Source organism: Marmota marmota, unplaced genomic scaffold (assembly GCF_001458135.2).
Source record: "Marmota marmota marmota unplaced genomic scaffold, marMar, whole genome shotgun sequence".
Classification (NCBI taxonomy): Eukaryota; Metazoa; Chordata; class Mammalia; order Rodentia; family Sciuridae; genus Marmota; species Marmota marmota.
Window position 1 is genome coordinate 7,773,886 of NW_026000205.1, and position 17,428 is coordinate 7,791,313.

Consider the following 17,428-nt stretch of genomic DNA (forward strand, 5'->3'; position numbering starts at 1 on the left):
AGATGTGTATAAGAGACAGTATATATATATATATATACACACACACACAAAATAGGGCTGGGGATGTGGCTCAGTGAGTGAGTGCCCCTGAGTTCAGTCCCTGGTGCCCTAAATAAATAAATAAATAAATAAAATTATTAGACTTCATTAAAATCAAGACATTTTGCTCATCAAAGGCCCCATTAAGAGAGTGAAAGACAAGCCACCAAGTGGAAGAAAAATTTTACAGCATATATATCTGGATTTGTACTCTTGTAAAACCACAAAGAAAAGATAATTTAATAAGGCAAAGGGTGAAAGACGTGAAAGGGCCCCTCACAGGAGGATATCAGAATGGCCAGTAAACTTATGCAAACGTGCTCCACCTCATGAGTTAGTATTAGTCATCAGGAAAGTGCAAAGAATATCATAATAGAAGCCAGGTGCGGTGGGGCACACCTGTGATCCCAGCCCATTGGGAGGCTGAGGCAGAAGGATCACAAGCTCAAACCCAGCCTCAGTGTCTTAGTGAGGCCTTAAGCAACTCCACAAGACCCTGCCTCTAACAAAATATATAACAGGGCTGAGGATGTGGCTCAGTGGTTAAGCAACCCTGCATTCAATCCCTGATACGAAAGAAAGAAAGAAAGAGAGAGAGAGAGAGAGAGAGAGAGAGAGAGAGAGAGAAGGAAGGAAGGAAGGGAGAGGGAGGGAGGGAGGAAAGAAAGAAAACACATAGAATGCACACTGGCCCAGATACCTAAAATCAAAAAGACTGGCTCTACCAGGGGTTGGATGTGAATCTCTCAAGTGAATCTCTCGAACAGTGCTGGTGGGAATGTAAAATGATATAAACCATCAGTTTCTACTAAAGTTAGATATATACTTACTCTATGACCCAACAGTTTCACTCCTGGGTGGATATTAGTCACCAGAAATGAGAGCTTTTGCCCACCAAAAGCCTTCTCTGCAACCTCAAACTAGAAGCAACTCAAGGGAACATCAACAGGTATATCCACACTGTGAAAACCATACAGCAAGAAAAAGGAACAGCTTATAGAATATATGGATGAATCTCTCAAGCATAATGTTGGGTAAATGAAGTGAGATACTGAAGCGTGCCCAATGTATGTTTTCACTTATGTCAAGTTTGAACACTAGCAAAACAAGCCCGTGCTGTTAAAAGTTACAAGAGTGTTTACACTTGGGTTGTATTAATAGGAAGGTAGTCCCATGGAACTTCCCAGGGACTGTCATAGTTCTTTTTATATTTTTATTTTATTTCTTTATTATTGTTAGTGGTAGCATTATTAGTAATATGATTATCATCATCATTTTGATATTGGTGATTAAACCCAGGAGTACTTTGCCATTGAACTACATCCCCAGTCCCTTTTCATTTTTTTATTTTGAGACAGGGTCTCACTAAGTTACTGAGGTTGTCCTTGAACTTGCAAGGCTCCTGCCTCTGCCTCCCAAGTTGCTGGGATTACAGGGGTGCACCCTTGTGCCCAGCCATATTCTGATTCTTGACATGTACTGTGGTCTGAGTAAGGGTCTCCCAAAGGCCCGTGTGGTAAAGGACTGGCCCCAGATCATGGCCCTGTTGGAAGGTGGTGGGACCTTTGAGAGGTGGAGCCTAGTGGAAGGTCTTTTGGTCCCTGGGTCCTGCTCCTGAAGGGGATATTGGGACCCTAACCCCTTCCTCTTTCTTTGCTTCACAATAGGCTCCATACCATGACGTGCTTCCTCCCCAGCAGAGGCACAGAAGTAACAGGGCCAATGGACCGTGGACTGAAATCTTTAAAACCATGATCCAAAATAAATATTTTCTCATGATAAGTTGATTATCTCTGGCATTTTGTTACAGTGAAAGAAAACTGAGTAACATAATATAAATGCTGGTTAAAAAGCAAGTGCTCATTTGTGGAAATAGTGAGCACTCTTAATCTGAACTTTTTCTGCCATTCTGTGTGTATGCACTATATTATTACAATTTAAAAAATTAACTATTCACACACACACATACCAGGCCCAGTGGTGCACACCTGTAATCCCAGCATCTCGGAAGGCTGAGGCAGGAGGATTGCGAGTCCAAAGCCAGCCTTAGAAACTGAGTGAGGCCCTAAGCAACTCAGTGAGACCCTGTCTCTAAAAATATAAAAAAGGGGGGCTGGGGATGTGGCTCAGAGTGCTCGACTAGCACATGTGAGGCCCTGGGTTCAATCCTCAGCACCACATAAAAATAAATAAATAAAATAAAGGTATTGTGTCCAACCACAACTAAAAAATAAATATTAAAAAAAAATACAAAAAAGTTCTGGGGATGTGGCTCAGTGGGTAAGTGCCCCTGAGTTTAATCCTCAGGACCAAAAATAACACCTATACACTCATGTACATTAATTATCAAGACACATTTTGCAAAATCATCCACATGCAAAGGAAAGAATTCACATTAAAACTATTCGAATGGTTGCCTGAGGGGGAAAAAGGAATCGGGATGAGACATAAGAATAAAAGAGAATAAATAAAGAAGAGAGGTGCCTCACACAGACCAATGATGTCCGACAGCCACAAATCGTGGCTTCAGGAATGAAACTCTCTGAACCTGGGGTCCTAATACTATTTTCAAACATCTTCATGTAAGATAACGTGGTGGAGGACTCCTTCCACAGGTCCTGCCTCAGTATATAGATAAAATCCCTGAGAGAAGTGGGCAAAGAGATGCAAAAGAAATGCAGTTGGGCTGGGGGTGTGGCTCGGTGGTAGGTGTTTGCTTGGCATGCACGGCTCCACTCCCAGTGTGAAAAGAAAGAAGGGACACAAACGCAGGCAGTGGCCCTGGCCTGCTTGCACTGAGCAGCAAAGGGGTTCCAGCAAGAAGGGGACCTCATGCGGATTGAGGAGGGCCATGCCCAGGTGGTTTCGTTGCAGAGGGAAATGAAAACTCAGGCACAGAGTGTCCAGCAGGGTATTTAAGAAAACTATACTGCAATCATTTAAGTGGGCAAGGGAAAAAAATTTTTTTCCTTAAAGGGGGATCCCTACATTTCCTGAGGTTAGATGCTCTCTGAAGCATGCATGGGTCTAAGATGTGAAGAATGCTCAGTTCTCATCTTACTCCATCCCCCTCCACTTAAAATCTTTCCATGGCTCCCCAGTGCCCATGAGGCCCTTAAGGTCTGGCTCCTACTGCCTGCTCCCTGTGTTTATTCCACCTGTCTCACCCCCCCACCCCCAGCTGCTGTAGAGGCTGTTCCTTCTACCTAGAACATTCTTGCGCTCCAGAATTCACCCTATTCATCCCTTAGGCATCTCCTCCTCCAGGAAGCCTGCCTTGATTTTTTAGGCTGATTTTCAGGTGCCTCCTCTGGGTTCCTGTCCTCCCTGGGTCTCCCCTTCATAGCCCTCTGCCTGTGCCTCCTCCATCCTGATCCTGACTCCTGGTCATTATTGGCTGGATCTGAGTCAGTCCCCACTGGACTGAGGACCCTGTAAGGGAAGGATCAAGGCTGGCTGAATGAACACCATACCATGTCCCTGCTACTGCCCAGCATGGACCAGGCACAGGATAATACCGTCTAGAATTCTAAGTTGATGTTTTCCTACGTTTTTAGGGTTCTAAGTGTCCAAAAGTAGAATTCTAAGTTTCCATGACTATATGTTTATATCAGTCTAGTTTCCAGGTCAGAAAACGCTGGCAATCCATGGGTTGAATCTGGTTCATATTTTGTGGCACACATTTTTTTAATTGGGAAATTTTGGATCAATATCAGAACTAATAATTTTGGGCCCATGTTTTCTTATGGCTGGAGCTGGTGACCAGGGCCCAGTTGACCAGAGCCCCCAGTCCACTGACTCATGTATGTCACCAACTTTCCTAGAGGACTTTGAGTTTGACATCCTTGCTCAAAACCTTAGAAAATTCCATTAATTTCAGTATAATTCAGCCTCCTTATCCAGTAATTCAAGCAACCAGGGATTGAAAATGTAAGGGGAAAAAAAACTATATCCATACAAACATGTACAAGACCTCTTTTCTTGCAATTATTCCCTCGACAATTTAGTCTAAAAACTATAATGACAAGAAAATGTAGCTCTGTCACTGAGCTACAACTCCAGCCCTTTTATTTTTATTTTGAGACATAGAGTTTCCACTAAGTTACTGAGACTGGCCTCAAACTTGCAATCCTCCTGCCTCAGCCTCCTGAGTCACTGGAATTACAGGTGTGCACCACTGTGCCTGCTAGAGTTTAGGTTTCTAAGGCTCTAAGATCCTAGTGGCCAAATGTCTAAAATCTGCGACAAGGGTCTCCATCTCTAAAGGTCTCAACTCTGAAGAATCTCTAAGTGTGACATTTCAACGTCTTAAAATCCCAACGGTTCTGCATTTGGAGATCCCAAGACATCGCTTTCAAAGTCTCATGTGTCTGGGATTGTACATTTCAAAAGTTCTAAGGCTGTGCTGCCACACGCAGAAGCCATGAGCCACAGTGGCTATTTAAATCTAAATTAATTAAAACTAAATAAAATGCAAAACAGTCCCCCAAGTGGCACTGACCACATTTCAAGCGCTCAAGCCATATGCACTAGTGGTTTCTCTATGGATACCACAGATACAGAACAATGCCTGCACTGTGGAAGGTTCCCTTGGCCACAACTGGCCTGGAGATTCAGGCGCTAAGTACGACTCCTTTCCACTCTTCTAGCCATCAAGGCTCTCAGGCACCAAGGTGCACAGATGCCACCCAGCAGCCCCCTCCCGCCTCCACTCCCCTCGGCCCACCCAGCTCTCCCGTGGTCCCCAGGTACCTGCCAAGGCCTTGATCCGTGAGCACTCAAAGAGAGAAGCAGCTGCCGTGGAAGCAGCTGGAGGTTCCCGCTCCCAGCCCCTGTCTGGACTCTCCCAGCGAGCTGCAAGGTTGTTGTTGTTGGGGGCGGGCAGGCCCTCCATGTTGTCCACCTCCCCTGGAACCTGCGCCATTGGGGAAGATGAGGCCTGGGGATAGGGAGAGGCAGGTTAGGACTGGAAACAGGCGCGAGCTCAGAGAGCCCCCCCCTTTTTTTTTTTTTGAGACAGGCTCTCCATAAGTTGCTGAGACTGGCCTCAAACTTGCCATCCTCCTTTCTCAGCCTCTCAAGTCACGGGGATTAAAGGCACAAGCCATCTTGTGCCTTTTATTCAGAGGATTCCCTTCTAACAGTGACTAGCTGTGGGTCCTAGGTCCTCTCTCACCCTCAGTTTCTCTTGTCTTGCAAGGGGATGATGATAATGTTTACCCCGACCACTTACGGGACTGCAATAAAGTACTTGATGACTTAATGCCTGGCACAGGGTAGAGGCTCAGCAATTGACAATGGTATTATTATTGGAACAATAACATCATTAGTAACAGAACTCTATAATGCAGTAACAAGAACTATAATGAACATTTATTGGGCATTTGCCTTGTGCTCAATACTTTATATGCATTCTTTTACGTAATTTTCACAAGTGAGCAGTTATTACTAGGCCCATTTTGCAGAAAAGGAAACTGACGTACAAAGGGATTAATTTGTTTGCCCAAGTAACACAGCTAGTAAGTAACTAGTTTTCAAACATAGGCATGTGATAGAATGCTTGTATTAGTAGCCCTACTTCTTCACCCTTGAAGCCACACCCTTTGCTATTTAACCTTTCAGTGTCCTTGGTTAAGGCAGAAAAGGTATGTGTGTTTTGGGGGCATACCCCACCCCTTGATTCTGGGATTGACCATGTGACTTGCTTTGGCCAACAGAATTGGGTGGAAGTGCTGGTATGTGTGGAAGTTCTGAGCCTCATTCAAGATATCTTATATGCTTCTGCTTGTGTTTGACCATGGCCATGAGAAAGACATGTTTAGGCTAGACCAAGTCTAAGACCACAGACATGCCAGCCAAGGTCAGCTACCCTACTGTGACCTCAACATGTAAGTGCACCAGCAGAGAGTCTAGCAGAACTGCTCAGCTGGGTAGCCCCTGAACTCAGACTCCAGGGCTAAATACATGTGCTTTAAGATGCTGAGATCTGTGCTGATTTGTTAAGCAGCATTATTGTGGCCACAGCCCACTGACATATTATCTGAATTGAGAGTTGTGCTTTAAAATGTGCCAGGTTGAAAATATGAAATCTAAAGAGGTGGGTGATATCAGGTACATCTCTACCCTCCTGGACCTCTGACCTGGTTCTAAGACTAAGAAAGGAGGGGATTAGACCAATGGCACCCTTCTCAAAAGACCTGGACAGTTGCTAACCCCTAGGTCTGGTTTGGTTTGGGTTTGGTTTGTTTCAGTACTGGGGATTGAATCCAGGGGTGTTTTACCACGGGGCTACATTTCCAGCCCTTTTTAAAAACTTGAGGCAAAGTCTTGACAAGTGGCCCAGACTGTCTCAAACTAGCAATCCTCCTGCCTCAGATTTCTGAGTTGCTGGAATGACAAGAGTGTGTCTCTGTGCTGGTCTTCTAACCCACTACATCTCAGGAAGGCAGCCAGGGCCTGGGTTGTGGTCAGTGTGGTAGAGATAATCCCTTTTGGTGGGCACACCAAAATCCATTGTTATTCTTCTCTTCTTCCATGGAAAGCTGTAAGTGGGGCACATGGCTACCCACCACCTGTGTGACCTTGGCCAAGTCACTTCCCCTCTCAGGACTTCAGTTTGTTCATCCGTGAAAATCCTAGGAGTGTTTGAAGATGAGTTAATGATAGAGGGAACATGGTACCTGGTACACAGCAAACCCTCAATACATGTTTCTTGCTGTTCCTTTCCCTTCCTGTGATGCTGGGAATGGAACCCAGGGCCTCACACATACTAGAAAAATGGCCTACCACTGAGCTACACCCCCAGCCCACTATCTCTCCAGCCTCTGATCACATCTTAGCAAGTCTAAGTGCCTGTTCTGGAGTCGGACAGAAAATAGGTTCAATCCTGCTTTATTCTCGCTGTACTTTAACCTAGCCTCTCTGTGCCTCAGTTTCCTTCCCTGTTGATCGGTGGTCACAACTGTTTCCTCGGTGGTACTTGGGGATGGGCAGGCACTTGGCACTAGGTGAGCTTTCCATCAGGCCGGGAGAGCAGCTCTGGCCTTGACGTGGTGGTTGAATGGAGAAAGGAGAGAAGGCGAGGGGGGAGGTGGGAAGGGCTGTCCTGCCGGCCTCAGCAAAGGCCGGCCCGGCGCAGGGCTTCGGGTGGGATCCGATGCTTTAACCCTTCCGCGCCTCTCTGTCCCCGCGGTCCTGTCACCGTGCCCGAGGAGGGGCGCCTGGGAAGGACCAGGCCCCAGGGAAGACCCACGCATGGCGCGGANCCGGCCGCCTGCGGCACGGGTCCCCGCACTGGCACACGCCGGGCCTCGCGTTTATACACCGCTGCGCTCAGAGAGGCTGAGGTAGCGTCACACACAGTCCACACTCCCACACTGCCACACACATGGGGTCACTTGCAACGTCACAAACACACTCTCCACATCCACACACAGTGTCACTCCCTCAGATGGAGTCACACAGGGTCAAACCTTCGAACTGTCACACGAAGTCACACACAGCGTTGCACACTATGACACACATGCACGATTCCATCACCACCAATGTGGTGGTACACACAACCATGCATGTCACACACGGTCGCACTTCCCCCCGGGGATCACAAATTGTTATACACTCACACATTATGCACGGCTTCACAATCACACAGTGTGGTGCCATTTTACACACGCAAACTTGTCACACCATTCAGTCCCATGGGGTGACACATCCTGCACTGCTACACACTCACATCACACAGTTACAAGTCACGAATAGCATCCCAGCAACAGTAACACCCACAGCCATGTACTCAAATGGTAAGACACACACCCTTACTTGACACATGTGGTGTCACACACCCGTCACAATCTAATATTCTCACATTCTATTATAACTTACACAAATCTCACACCATATCACACAGGCTGACACACTGCCTCCATAGTGTCACCACAGGTTACAGGGAGCATCAATGTTGACCACACGTGGATTCACAGTCACATTGTAACACAAGAATGACACAAGCTGTCATCCACAATCATGCTCTCCCTTGTGGTTACTTAAGGTCACGAGGGTGCATAGGCACTCATTACCCAGTGTCACACTCACACACCCACAGTGTCCTCCCTCACTTCTCCCTTTGTTGTAGGAGACCCTGAGCAGTAGTGCAAGTACCACCACTGCAGGCGAGTCCTGGGAGAAGGGGCGTGAGCCAGGAAAGCCTGGTGGGCGTGGCTCATCGCTCCGCCCCTGCCCCCCGCGGCTTGAGCGCGGAGGCGGGGCGCCCAGCGGCCAGCTCTCTTGACCCCGCCCACTTGCTCCCCTCCAAGCGGGAGGCGTTCCTCCAAGTATAAAGGGCGGTCTGAGAGGGTGGTGCTAGGCGGTAAAAAAAAAACAAAACTGCAAGTTGACTCTAGCTTTCCTCCCAGCCGAAGGCGTGGTCTGTTGCTTCCACCCGCCCACCCAATTGACTCAAGCCGGGTGCGGGGGGCAGAGGCGGGCCCCTCCGAGCTGGCCCCGCCCCGTCCCTCCAACTGGGAAGGACCGAGAGTGCCGCCCAGCAGTCATAGGGTTCCCGCGCGTCCAGTGTCTCAGGCCTTGCACATCCAGGACCCCCCGAAGCATGGCTGTCAAGAAGATCGCGATCTTCGGCGCCACTGGCAGGACCGGGCTCACCACCATGGCGCAGGCGGTGCAAGCAGGCATGAGCGGGGCGGGAGGGGGAGTCACAGGGTACACCCGGAGAGCACTAGGAAGAGACATCGTGGGGCTGGAGCCGGGCACAGGCTGGTTGGGGTCATCAGTGTCCCAACCAAGTGTGTGAAGCTTCAGGGAGCGAAACAAGTTTGGGGGTGCCGGGGCAGAAATGGGTGAAACTGTGATATTCAGTTTTATGTGAGTCCAAGGCATAGAAATGGGCTATGGGAGCCTAGGGGACTCCAGTGACAGAGTAAATCCAGAGCTCTTATGAAATGTGATTGTGGTTGTGGTTGTGATTGTCATTAGCACACCCAGAGAGGGTTTACTAAGTTAGCAAAGGCTTGCTGCCTAGCAGTGCCTTCTCACTACATGAGTTAAATCCAGGCAGCCCTCATTTTGGAGGGGGAACTAGTATTCCCCGCCTCCCTTGACAGATGAGAAAACTGAGGCCCAGAAATTCTGTCCCCATACCACAGCTGGTGAGTGGCAGTGCTGGGATTTGAACCTAGTTCATAGGCGTAAGCACCAAAAATATCCATGGGCTTTGGGCTTGGACACCAGAACTGGAAATAGGAAAGTTTAGGAGGCAGGTTGCTGTGAGCACCTAACAGGAAGAGGTCACAGAGACATGAGTGAGTCAAGACTTGTGAGCACTAGTCCTAGGTAAGTCACCAAAGGCTGAAAATTCAGAGTTGCTCCAGAAGAGGGTGCAGCATCCTCGCATCTTCTGCCTCTCCAGTCCAGAGTTTACCCTCTTCCGGCTGGGCCTGGGACTTCAAGATATAGAGCCCCACCCCTGCAAACATTGGTGACTCTGAAGATATTGACTATCTGCACGACCCAAAAGGGTGGAGGCCACCAGAATCCCAGCCCAGCCCTCCTTTGGGACTTTTCTGAAACAGTTCCTCATTAGGCAGGCTTCCCCCTCTCCCCGCCCCCTCCACCTTGTGAGGATCTTGACTTGTGGGGAGGGAGACCAGTGAAAACCCATTTGCTGATCAGCATTTCTGGGGTAGGCTGGGGAAGGAAGAGGGAGAAGTTGAGAAGTGCTGAGTCATCCCGAATATCTGGATTTCCATGTTTCCTTCACCTTTAATCCCCAATACCACTGGGGCCCGCTTGCCCACCCTGCTGGTCACGACTGGAACTGCACCCAGGGGAATGAGAGTTGGAGTCTAGGGAGACCCTGACCTAAAATTGAATTGAGATTTTATTTATCTCAGTGTAATTCAAGCAAGGTCAAGATTCCTGACAAGCACAAACTAGCGTCAGCCTGCCTACTTTCAGGAGGCCAACTCTGACACTAAACACCTGTGTGACCGCATGCTTTGTCATCTAGAACTGTGTGCCTAGATATCTATAAAGTGGGGATGAAATTAGTTGTACTTGCCTTGGGTCACTTACAATGATTAAAGTAGATAATATATGGGAAGTGCTTTGAACAGTAGCCATTGAGCAGTTGGTGATCAATAAATATCCTTTGGCTGATTCAGTTTCCGTTATAGCCTAGCTCTGAATTCTTTAGGCTCTGGGTCAAACTTGCTTATGTATAAAATTTTACCTTCTCTACCTACTAGCTGTGTGGCCTTGGCCCAGTTACCTAAAAAATGGTGTTTCAGTTTCCCATCCTCAGAATAAGCATGGTAATAGCTACTTTGTAGAATTGTAATCTGGTACTTGTCAAACTATAGGTCATATAGGTTTTGAAATATATGAAGTTCCAACAGTATCAAAATGTATCACATATTGTTAGCTTTGTGAAAGTTTTGTTTTAATTGTATATGTGTGCACTGGGTTAGGCAGTGAAATCCATTTTATACTAAAGATTGAGATCAAAAAGCTTTAAAGGGGCTTGACCTCTGGAACTTATTCTCATAATCAGGGGGAAAATGTGTATTTCTATATATACATGTATAAATATATTTACATGCAAATGTATATAATTATGCATGTTATGTTTAAAGAGAGCGATAAGGCAAAAGCAAAATGAAGAATCTGGGTCTTGAAACTTCTTTATAGGTCATTTATTTCAAAATAAAATTAACAGAAAAATGTAAATAAGGGAAGGGATTTATATATATATATATATATATATATATATATATATTTTTTTTTTTTTAAAGGCTTGGAAATAACTAATGAACACTCTTGGGTTTTTTGGGGGGAGTAGGGGGTACCGAGGATTGAACTCAGGGACACTCCACCACTCAATCACATCTCCAGCCTCATTTTGTATTTGGAGAAAGGGTCTCACTGAGTTGCTTAGGGCCTCACTGAGTTGCTGAGGCTGGCTTTGAACTCACCATCCTCCTGCCTCAGCCTCCCAAGCTGCTGGGATTACAGGCATGCGCCACCAAGCCTGGGTCTTGTTCTGTATAAAGGGTAAAATGTGTGGATCCATTCTATTTGATATGGTAGCTACTGGCCACATCTGGCCCTTTAAATTTAAATGTGAGTTATGAGGCTGAGACAGGAGGATCACAAGTCATGTTTTGAGATTCTGTAGTGAGATTCTGTCTCAAAATAAAATTAAACACTGGGTTGTGACTTAGTGATAGAGCACTCCTGGGTTCAATTTCCAAGTACCACAAAAAGAAAAGATACATGTGAATTAAGTTATTAAGTTTTTAAAAAATTGTATGGTGCTGGGGACTTAAAAATTCTTTTTTTTAAAAATACCCCATTTATCTATTTATTCATAGAAGAAATGTAGCACAGCCCTTGGCATTTTGGGGGATCTTTATGAGTATTGCCACTCATCACTAATAATGTCAAAATCCACAGGGACCCTTATGCTGTGCCTGTGTTCAAAGTTCTCATGATTGGGAGGACGTGTCTGGGTCTGTTTGGGTTTCTCTAACAAATACCTTAACTATGTGATCATAAACAACAGAAGTACATTTTGCACAGTTCTGGAGGCTGGAAATTCAATATCAAGGCCCTGCTGGTGCCTGGTAAGGGCCAGCCGTCTCATAGCTGGCTCTTCACATGGTGCAAGGGGCTTGCTAGCTCTCTGAGGTCTCTGATATGGGCACGATTCTAATTCATGAGAGCAATACCCTCATAACCCACCTCCCAAGGTCCCCTTCTAATATCATCACCTTGGTGATCAGGTGCATTTTGGAGGAAAACACAAACATTCAGACTATAACAACATGTTTCTCAAAAAGATCTATGCAGCTGGGCATGTTGGTACATATCTGTAATCCCAGTGACTCGGGAGGCTGAGGCAAGAGGATCACAAGTTATCACAAGTTCAAGGCTAGACTTTGCAACTCAGACAGGCCCTACATAATTTAGTGAGACCCTGTCAGACCCTGTCTTAAAAAGTAAGAAGAGCTGGGGATGTGGCTCAGAACACCCTTAGGTTCATTCCCCAGTATCAAAAAAAAAAATTAAAAATATAAAAGATATATGCCCATCTGCAATGGTGACATGTGCCTGTAATCCCAGCAACCCAGGAGGCTGAGGCAGGAGGATCGCAAGTTTAAGGCCAGACTCTGTAACTTAGCAAGACTCTGTCTCAAAATAAAAAGGGGATAGGGGTGTTATCTTAGTGGTGGAGTGCCCATCAATAAGTACTTTAAAAAAAAGAAAGAAAAAGATATACGCACAACTTACTGTAACGGGGGTTCACTTGATGCTTTGACTATATCCCTTGTGGCTTTGAAACTTACATATTTTTTTTTTCTCAGCCTTTTTCTCTCTGATCTTCTCCTCCCTGACCTCCTCTTTCCTCTCTAATCTCATTTTCTCTGAATTACCTCTTTAAAAAAAAAAAACAACACCCTGTTCCTGCTGATGGGCAGAATCACAACCTTTGGGACAGGAGTCCCCTGTGTTTCTCCTTTGCTAGCAAAGCAATAAACCGTCTTTTTTCTTCTCAAAACCATATCCTTGTTGTTGGATTGACATTAGAGACAAAGACTGAGCTTTTGGCAACATTACAAGGTTTCTGTATTTCCTTATTTTGTGTGGTGCTGGGGATTGACCCAGGCAGTTAGGCAATGCCCACATTGGCTCCCGGCAAACCCCTGCTGCTCTCCTGTGTGTCATTCCTTTGTTTAAAGGGGGTCATGGAGGACGGGTTTGCTGGGTGTGGTGCTCTCATTTCAGAGACCAAGAAGTTGGGGTCTGATGGAGGAAGGGGCTGCAGGTTCCTCAGCCAGAAAGCTGTAGGACCAGAGTTTGAACCTGGGTCCCTGGTTTTGAGCCTGAGTTTTCCTGTTTGTAAAAGGTCAGGGCCGTGGCAGTGAACTCACAGGGCCCTTGGTTTACTGCAGGTCAGCAGAGGGAGAGCCATGACAGAGGAAGCACAAGTGGCTGGGGGACCTGGGGAAAGGGGGTGAAGGGTGTCCCAGCAGAGGGATGACGTGTGCAAAGCCAGGAGATGGGGTGGGGGTGGGGGAGCAGCAGGTTGTGTTTGAGGAACTGAAAGAAATGCAGTGGTTCCCTGGAGAGGAGGAAAGGTCAGATCCTGAGAGCCCTGAGGCCATCACAAGTCTGTTGTGGACTTCAGGTCGGGTCCCGGGAGGCCTCTGAGCAGAGGCTCTTGGAGATGGCTGGAAAGTTGTGACTGCCATGTGGAATATGGTTGGGGGGAGCAGGCCAGGGCCCGGGAGCCTGAAGAAGACCCTGGAAAGGGCCAGGAACAAGACTCAGGGCTGGTCCAGGCCAAGGGGTAAAACTGTGGGATGATCAAAAGGCATGACAGCAAACAATCAGATGATGCTTATTTCAGTGTTCTGTGCTAAACTTTTGGTTAATTTTGTCTTGGTTTTGCTTTTCTAGATTTTTTTGTTTGTTTGTTTTAGTTTTGAGGTATCAGAAATTGAACTCAGGGGTGCTTAACCACTGAGCTGCATTCCCAGCCTTTATTTTTGTTTTGAGACAGGATCTTACTAAGCATTTTTTGTGTGTGTGTGTGTGTGTGTGTGTGATGCTGGGGATTGAACCCAGGGCCTTGTGCATGTGCGGCAAGTACTCTACCAACTGAGCTGTATCCCCAGCCCTCACTAAGTTGTTTAAGGCCTTGCTAAATTGCAGGCTGGCTTTGAACTTGTGATCCTCCTGCCTCAGCCTTCCAAATGGCTGGGATTACAGGTGTGTGCCACTGCACCCGGCACTTTTACATGTTTAACAGCACTATAGAGCCATAATTCACACACTATATAATCCACCCCTTTAAAATATACCATTCCGTGGTTCTCAGCATATTCAGAGTTGCTCAAGTATTCTCATAATCAGTTTAGAACATTTTGACACTGGGCATGATGGTGCACTCCTATAATCCCAGTGTCTCAGGAGGCTGAGGCAGGAGGATCGAAATTTCAAAGCCAGCGTCAGTAACTTAACAAGGCCCTAAGCAACTTAGCAAGACCCTGTCTCAAAATAAAAAACAAAAAGGGGACAGGGATTGTGGCTCAGTGGCAGAGTGCTTGCCTAGCACATGTGAGGCCACTGTGTTCCATACTCAGCACCACATAAAAATAAATAAATAAAATAAAATAAAGGTATTGTGTCCATGTAGTACTAAAAATATATATTTTAAAATTTTTAGCTATAGATGGACACAAACTTTTATTTTTATGTGATGCTGAGGCTTGATCCCAGTGCCTCACACGTGCTAGGCACGTGCTCTACCACTGAGTCATAACCCCAGCCTCTACTACAATCCCCAGTACCAAAAAAAAAAAAAAAGAACATTTTTGTCATCCCCAAAATAAACCCTATTTTCCAGCCCAACCCCTCTCCCAGGCTAGGGAAGCACTTCCCTGCTTCTGTTTTTATGGATTTGCTGTTCTAGACATTTAATATTAATGGAATCATATAATATTGGTTCTTTTTTAATGTTTTATTTTGGATATTGATGAACCTTTATTTTATTCATTTATTTATATTCAGTGCTGAGAATCGAACCCAGTGCCTCACACACGCTAGGCAAGAGCTCTACCACTGAGCCACGACCCCAGCCCCATGATGGGGGTTCTTTGTGACTGTCTTCTCTCACTTGGGAAAAAAAAAAATTTTCTCAAGGTGCGTCTATGTTGAAGCATATCATTCATTTATGTTGCCCAATGATACTGCATTCGTCCATTAAGCAGTTGATAGATGTTAGGAATAATGCTATTATAAACATACATGTGCAAGTTTTTGTGTGAAAAGCATGTTTTCGTGTCTCCTGGGCATACATCTGAGAATGCTGGGTCATATGGTACCGCTGGGTTTTATCTTTTGGAGACCTGCCAGGCGGATTGCCAAAGCAGCTGCACCCTTCTGTGTGGCCATCGGCAGCGCTTGAGGTTCATTTCCTCGCACGATCGTGGGCGTTTATCTCTATATTCTCGCTATGTGAGTGCTGTGAAGTGATATCTCATTGTGGCTCTGATTATTTGCATTCCATGATGGCTAATGGGATTGAACCTATTTTCATGGGCTTGTTGGCCATTTGTGCATCTTATTCAAAGGATGTTGTGTATATTTTTAGTTGGGTCATTTATGTTTTTAACATTGTGTTATAAAAGTCCTTTTATATAAATGCAAGTCCCTTATCAGATAGGCTTACAAAATTTTTCTCCCATTCTGTAGGTTGTATTTTTATTTTCTTACTTTTTAAAATGTTTTTCTTAGTTGTTGATAGATCTTTATTTTATTTATTTATATGTGGTGCTGAGAATCGAACCCAGTACCTCACACATGCCAGGCAAGTGCGCTACTGCTGAGCCCCAGCCCCAGCCCTTGATGGTTTCTTTTGAGGAACAAAAGGTTTTAATTTTGATGATTTGCAGTTTATCTGGTTTTGCATTTGTTGGTTGTGTTTTTGGTGTGGTGGTGTGTGCTTGTAATCCCAGCTACTCAAGAGACTGGGTGGATCGCTTGAACCCAGGAGTTTGGAGCTAGCATGGACAGTTTAGTAAGACAGTTTAGTCTCAAAGAGAGAAGAGAGAAGGGGAGGGAAGGAAGGAGGGAGGGGAAAAAGGAACAATTGTCTAGGGGCTGGGGCTGGGACTCAGCGGAAGAGTGCTCGCCTAGCCTAGCACGTGTGGGGCCCTGGGTTCGATCCTCGGCACCACCTAAACATAAAATTTAAAAAATAAAGGTATTGTGTCCAACTACAACTAAAAAAAATAAAATACAAAAAGAAAAAGAAACAATTGTCTAATCCAAAGGAAGGGGCCTGGGACAAGATCTAGTCCTGAAGGGTGTGCCCCAACACCCACTCCCTTCAACTAGGTCCCATCTCCCCCAGTTTCTACCACCTCCCAATAATGCCATCAAATTATGAATCTATCCTTTTACAAGAGATAATGACACTCCCAGTGGCTCTCTAGGCAGAGGATTTTGAGTTCAAAGCCAGCCTCAGCAACTTAGCAAGACTCTGTTGCAAAATAAAATATGAAAAAGGGATGGGGGTGTCCTTTTTTTTCCCTTTGAACCCAGTGGTTAAGTGCCACTGGGTTCAAAGGAAAAAAAAAAGAACAGTAAGCCCATCATGGGGACCCTGCCCTCCTGGCCTCATCTAAACCCAATTGCCTCCCCAAAACCTTACCTCCAACATGAACTGGAGAGGTCACAAACATTCAGAGATCATGACTAATCATTTTATTTTTAAAATATAACCATAACAATACACCAAAACATTAAGTTCCTTTGCCACTATTAAAACAAAGGAAGAAATATGTTAGTTGTGAACTTTAAAAAGTGTGTGGGTGTGTGTGTGTATTTATTGGGGTCTAGGGAGACAGAGTTAGCCAAAATTCTTTTGGGAGGGGACATACTGAGGTGATATTCAAATTTTTTTTTTTACATTGATCAATAATATGTTTATCACGGCCCTTAAAATAGGATTTAATAATGTTTGGAATTTTTTTCCAAATGATAAGATCAGTTACAGTCCTGTAGAATGTCTTGTTTTGATCACGTACAGTACTGATTTGAATTCTTTGTTTAATTCTAATTTGTTATATATGACAGAACGCATAACAGATCACATTACACACATAGAGCACAAATTTTCATATGTCTGGTTGTGTAAAAAGTATGTTCACACTATTCAGGTCTTCATACATGTACATTAATGAGCACTAAAGGAAGGCTGGGCCTCCACAAGTGAGGCCAGGGTCTGGGTCCAATCTCAACACTGGTCACTTTGGGGGCAGCATAGAGCAGTGCCCTGCCAGACATCAGCCCCTTCTGTGCTGGAGGGTGGCGGGTGTGGGGTGCGCGGAGCCTCTGGGTGAAGATTGTATGTGGGCACGAAGGCATCGCCCACAATAGCTGGACATCAACTGTGGATGAACCAGCAAAAATGTTTGAAGATCACTGTCCCAGAACAGGGGACCTGGGGGATGAACTTGGGGGCTCATGGCACCCTCCAGGGCCCAGCACCTGGAGCCCGAGTGCCAGCCCACAAGCCCACTGACCTGCCTCTCTGCTCCCTTTGCCCGCAGGTTATGAGGTGACTGTGCTGGTTCGGGACACCTCCAGGCTGCCATCGGAGGGGCCCCAGCCAAACCATGTGATAGTTGGTGATGTTCGTCAGGCAGCTGACGTGGACAAGACCGTAGCCGGGCAGGATGCTGTCATCGTGCTGCTGGGCACCGGCACTGATCTCAGTACTGAGCCCCCCCTCTGTCCACGGCCCCTTCCTGTACCTCGACCCCCGGCACCACTCCCGCCCCCAGCCCCACCCCTGCCACCTCTGCCA

At 46.1% G+C, this 17,428-nt stretch overlaps 2 protein-coding genes across 2 annotated transcripts in view; one reads left to right on the plus strand and one right to left on the minus strand.

Moving 5' to 3' along the window:
• Sptbn4 (spectrin beta, non-erythrocytic 4) overlaps positions 1-5,006 on the minus strand; it is a 74,113-nt gene extending 69,107 nt beyond the window's left edge. The window contains exon 1 of the mRNA XM_048790880.1: positions 4,792-5,006. Coding sequence (XP_048646837.1) covers positions 4,792-4,963 — 172 coding nt within the window. The 5' untranslated portion in view covers positions 4,964-5,006. The remainder of the gene's footprint in view (positions 1-4,791) is intronic.
• A 3,491-nt stretch (positions 5,007-8,497) lies between these two features.
• Blvrb (biliverdin reductase B) overlaps positions 8,498-17,428 on the plus strand; it is a 17,749-nt gene continuing 8,818 nt past the window's right edge. The window contains exons 1-2 of the mRNA XM_015496843.2: positions 8,498-8,723; positions 17,172-17,336. Of these exons, the coding sequence (XP_015352329.1) occupies positions 8,645-8,723; positions 17,172-17,336 (244 nt within the window). The 5' untranslated portion in view covers positions 8,498-8,644. The remainder of the gene's footprint in view (positions 8,724-17,171; positions 17,337-17,428) is intronic.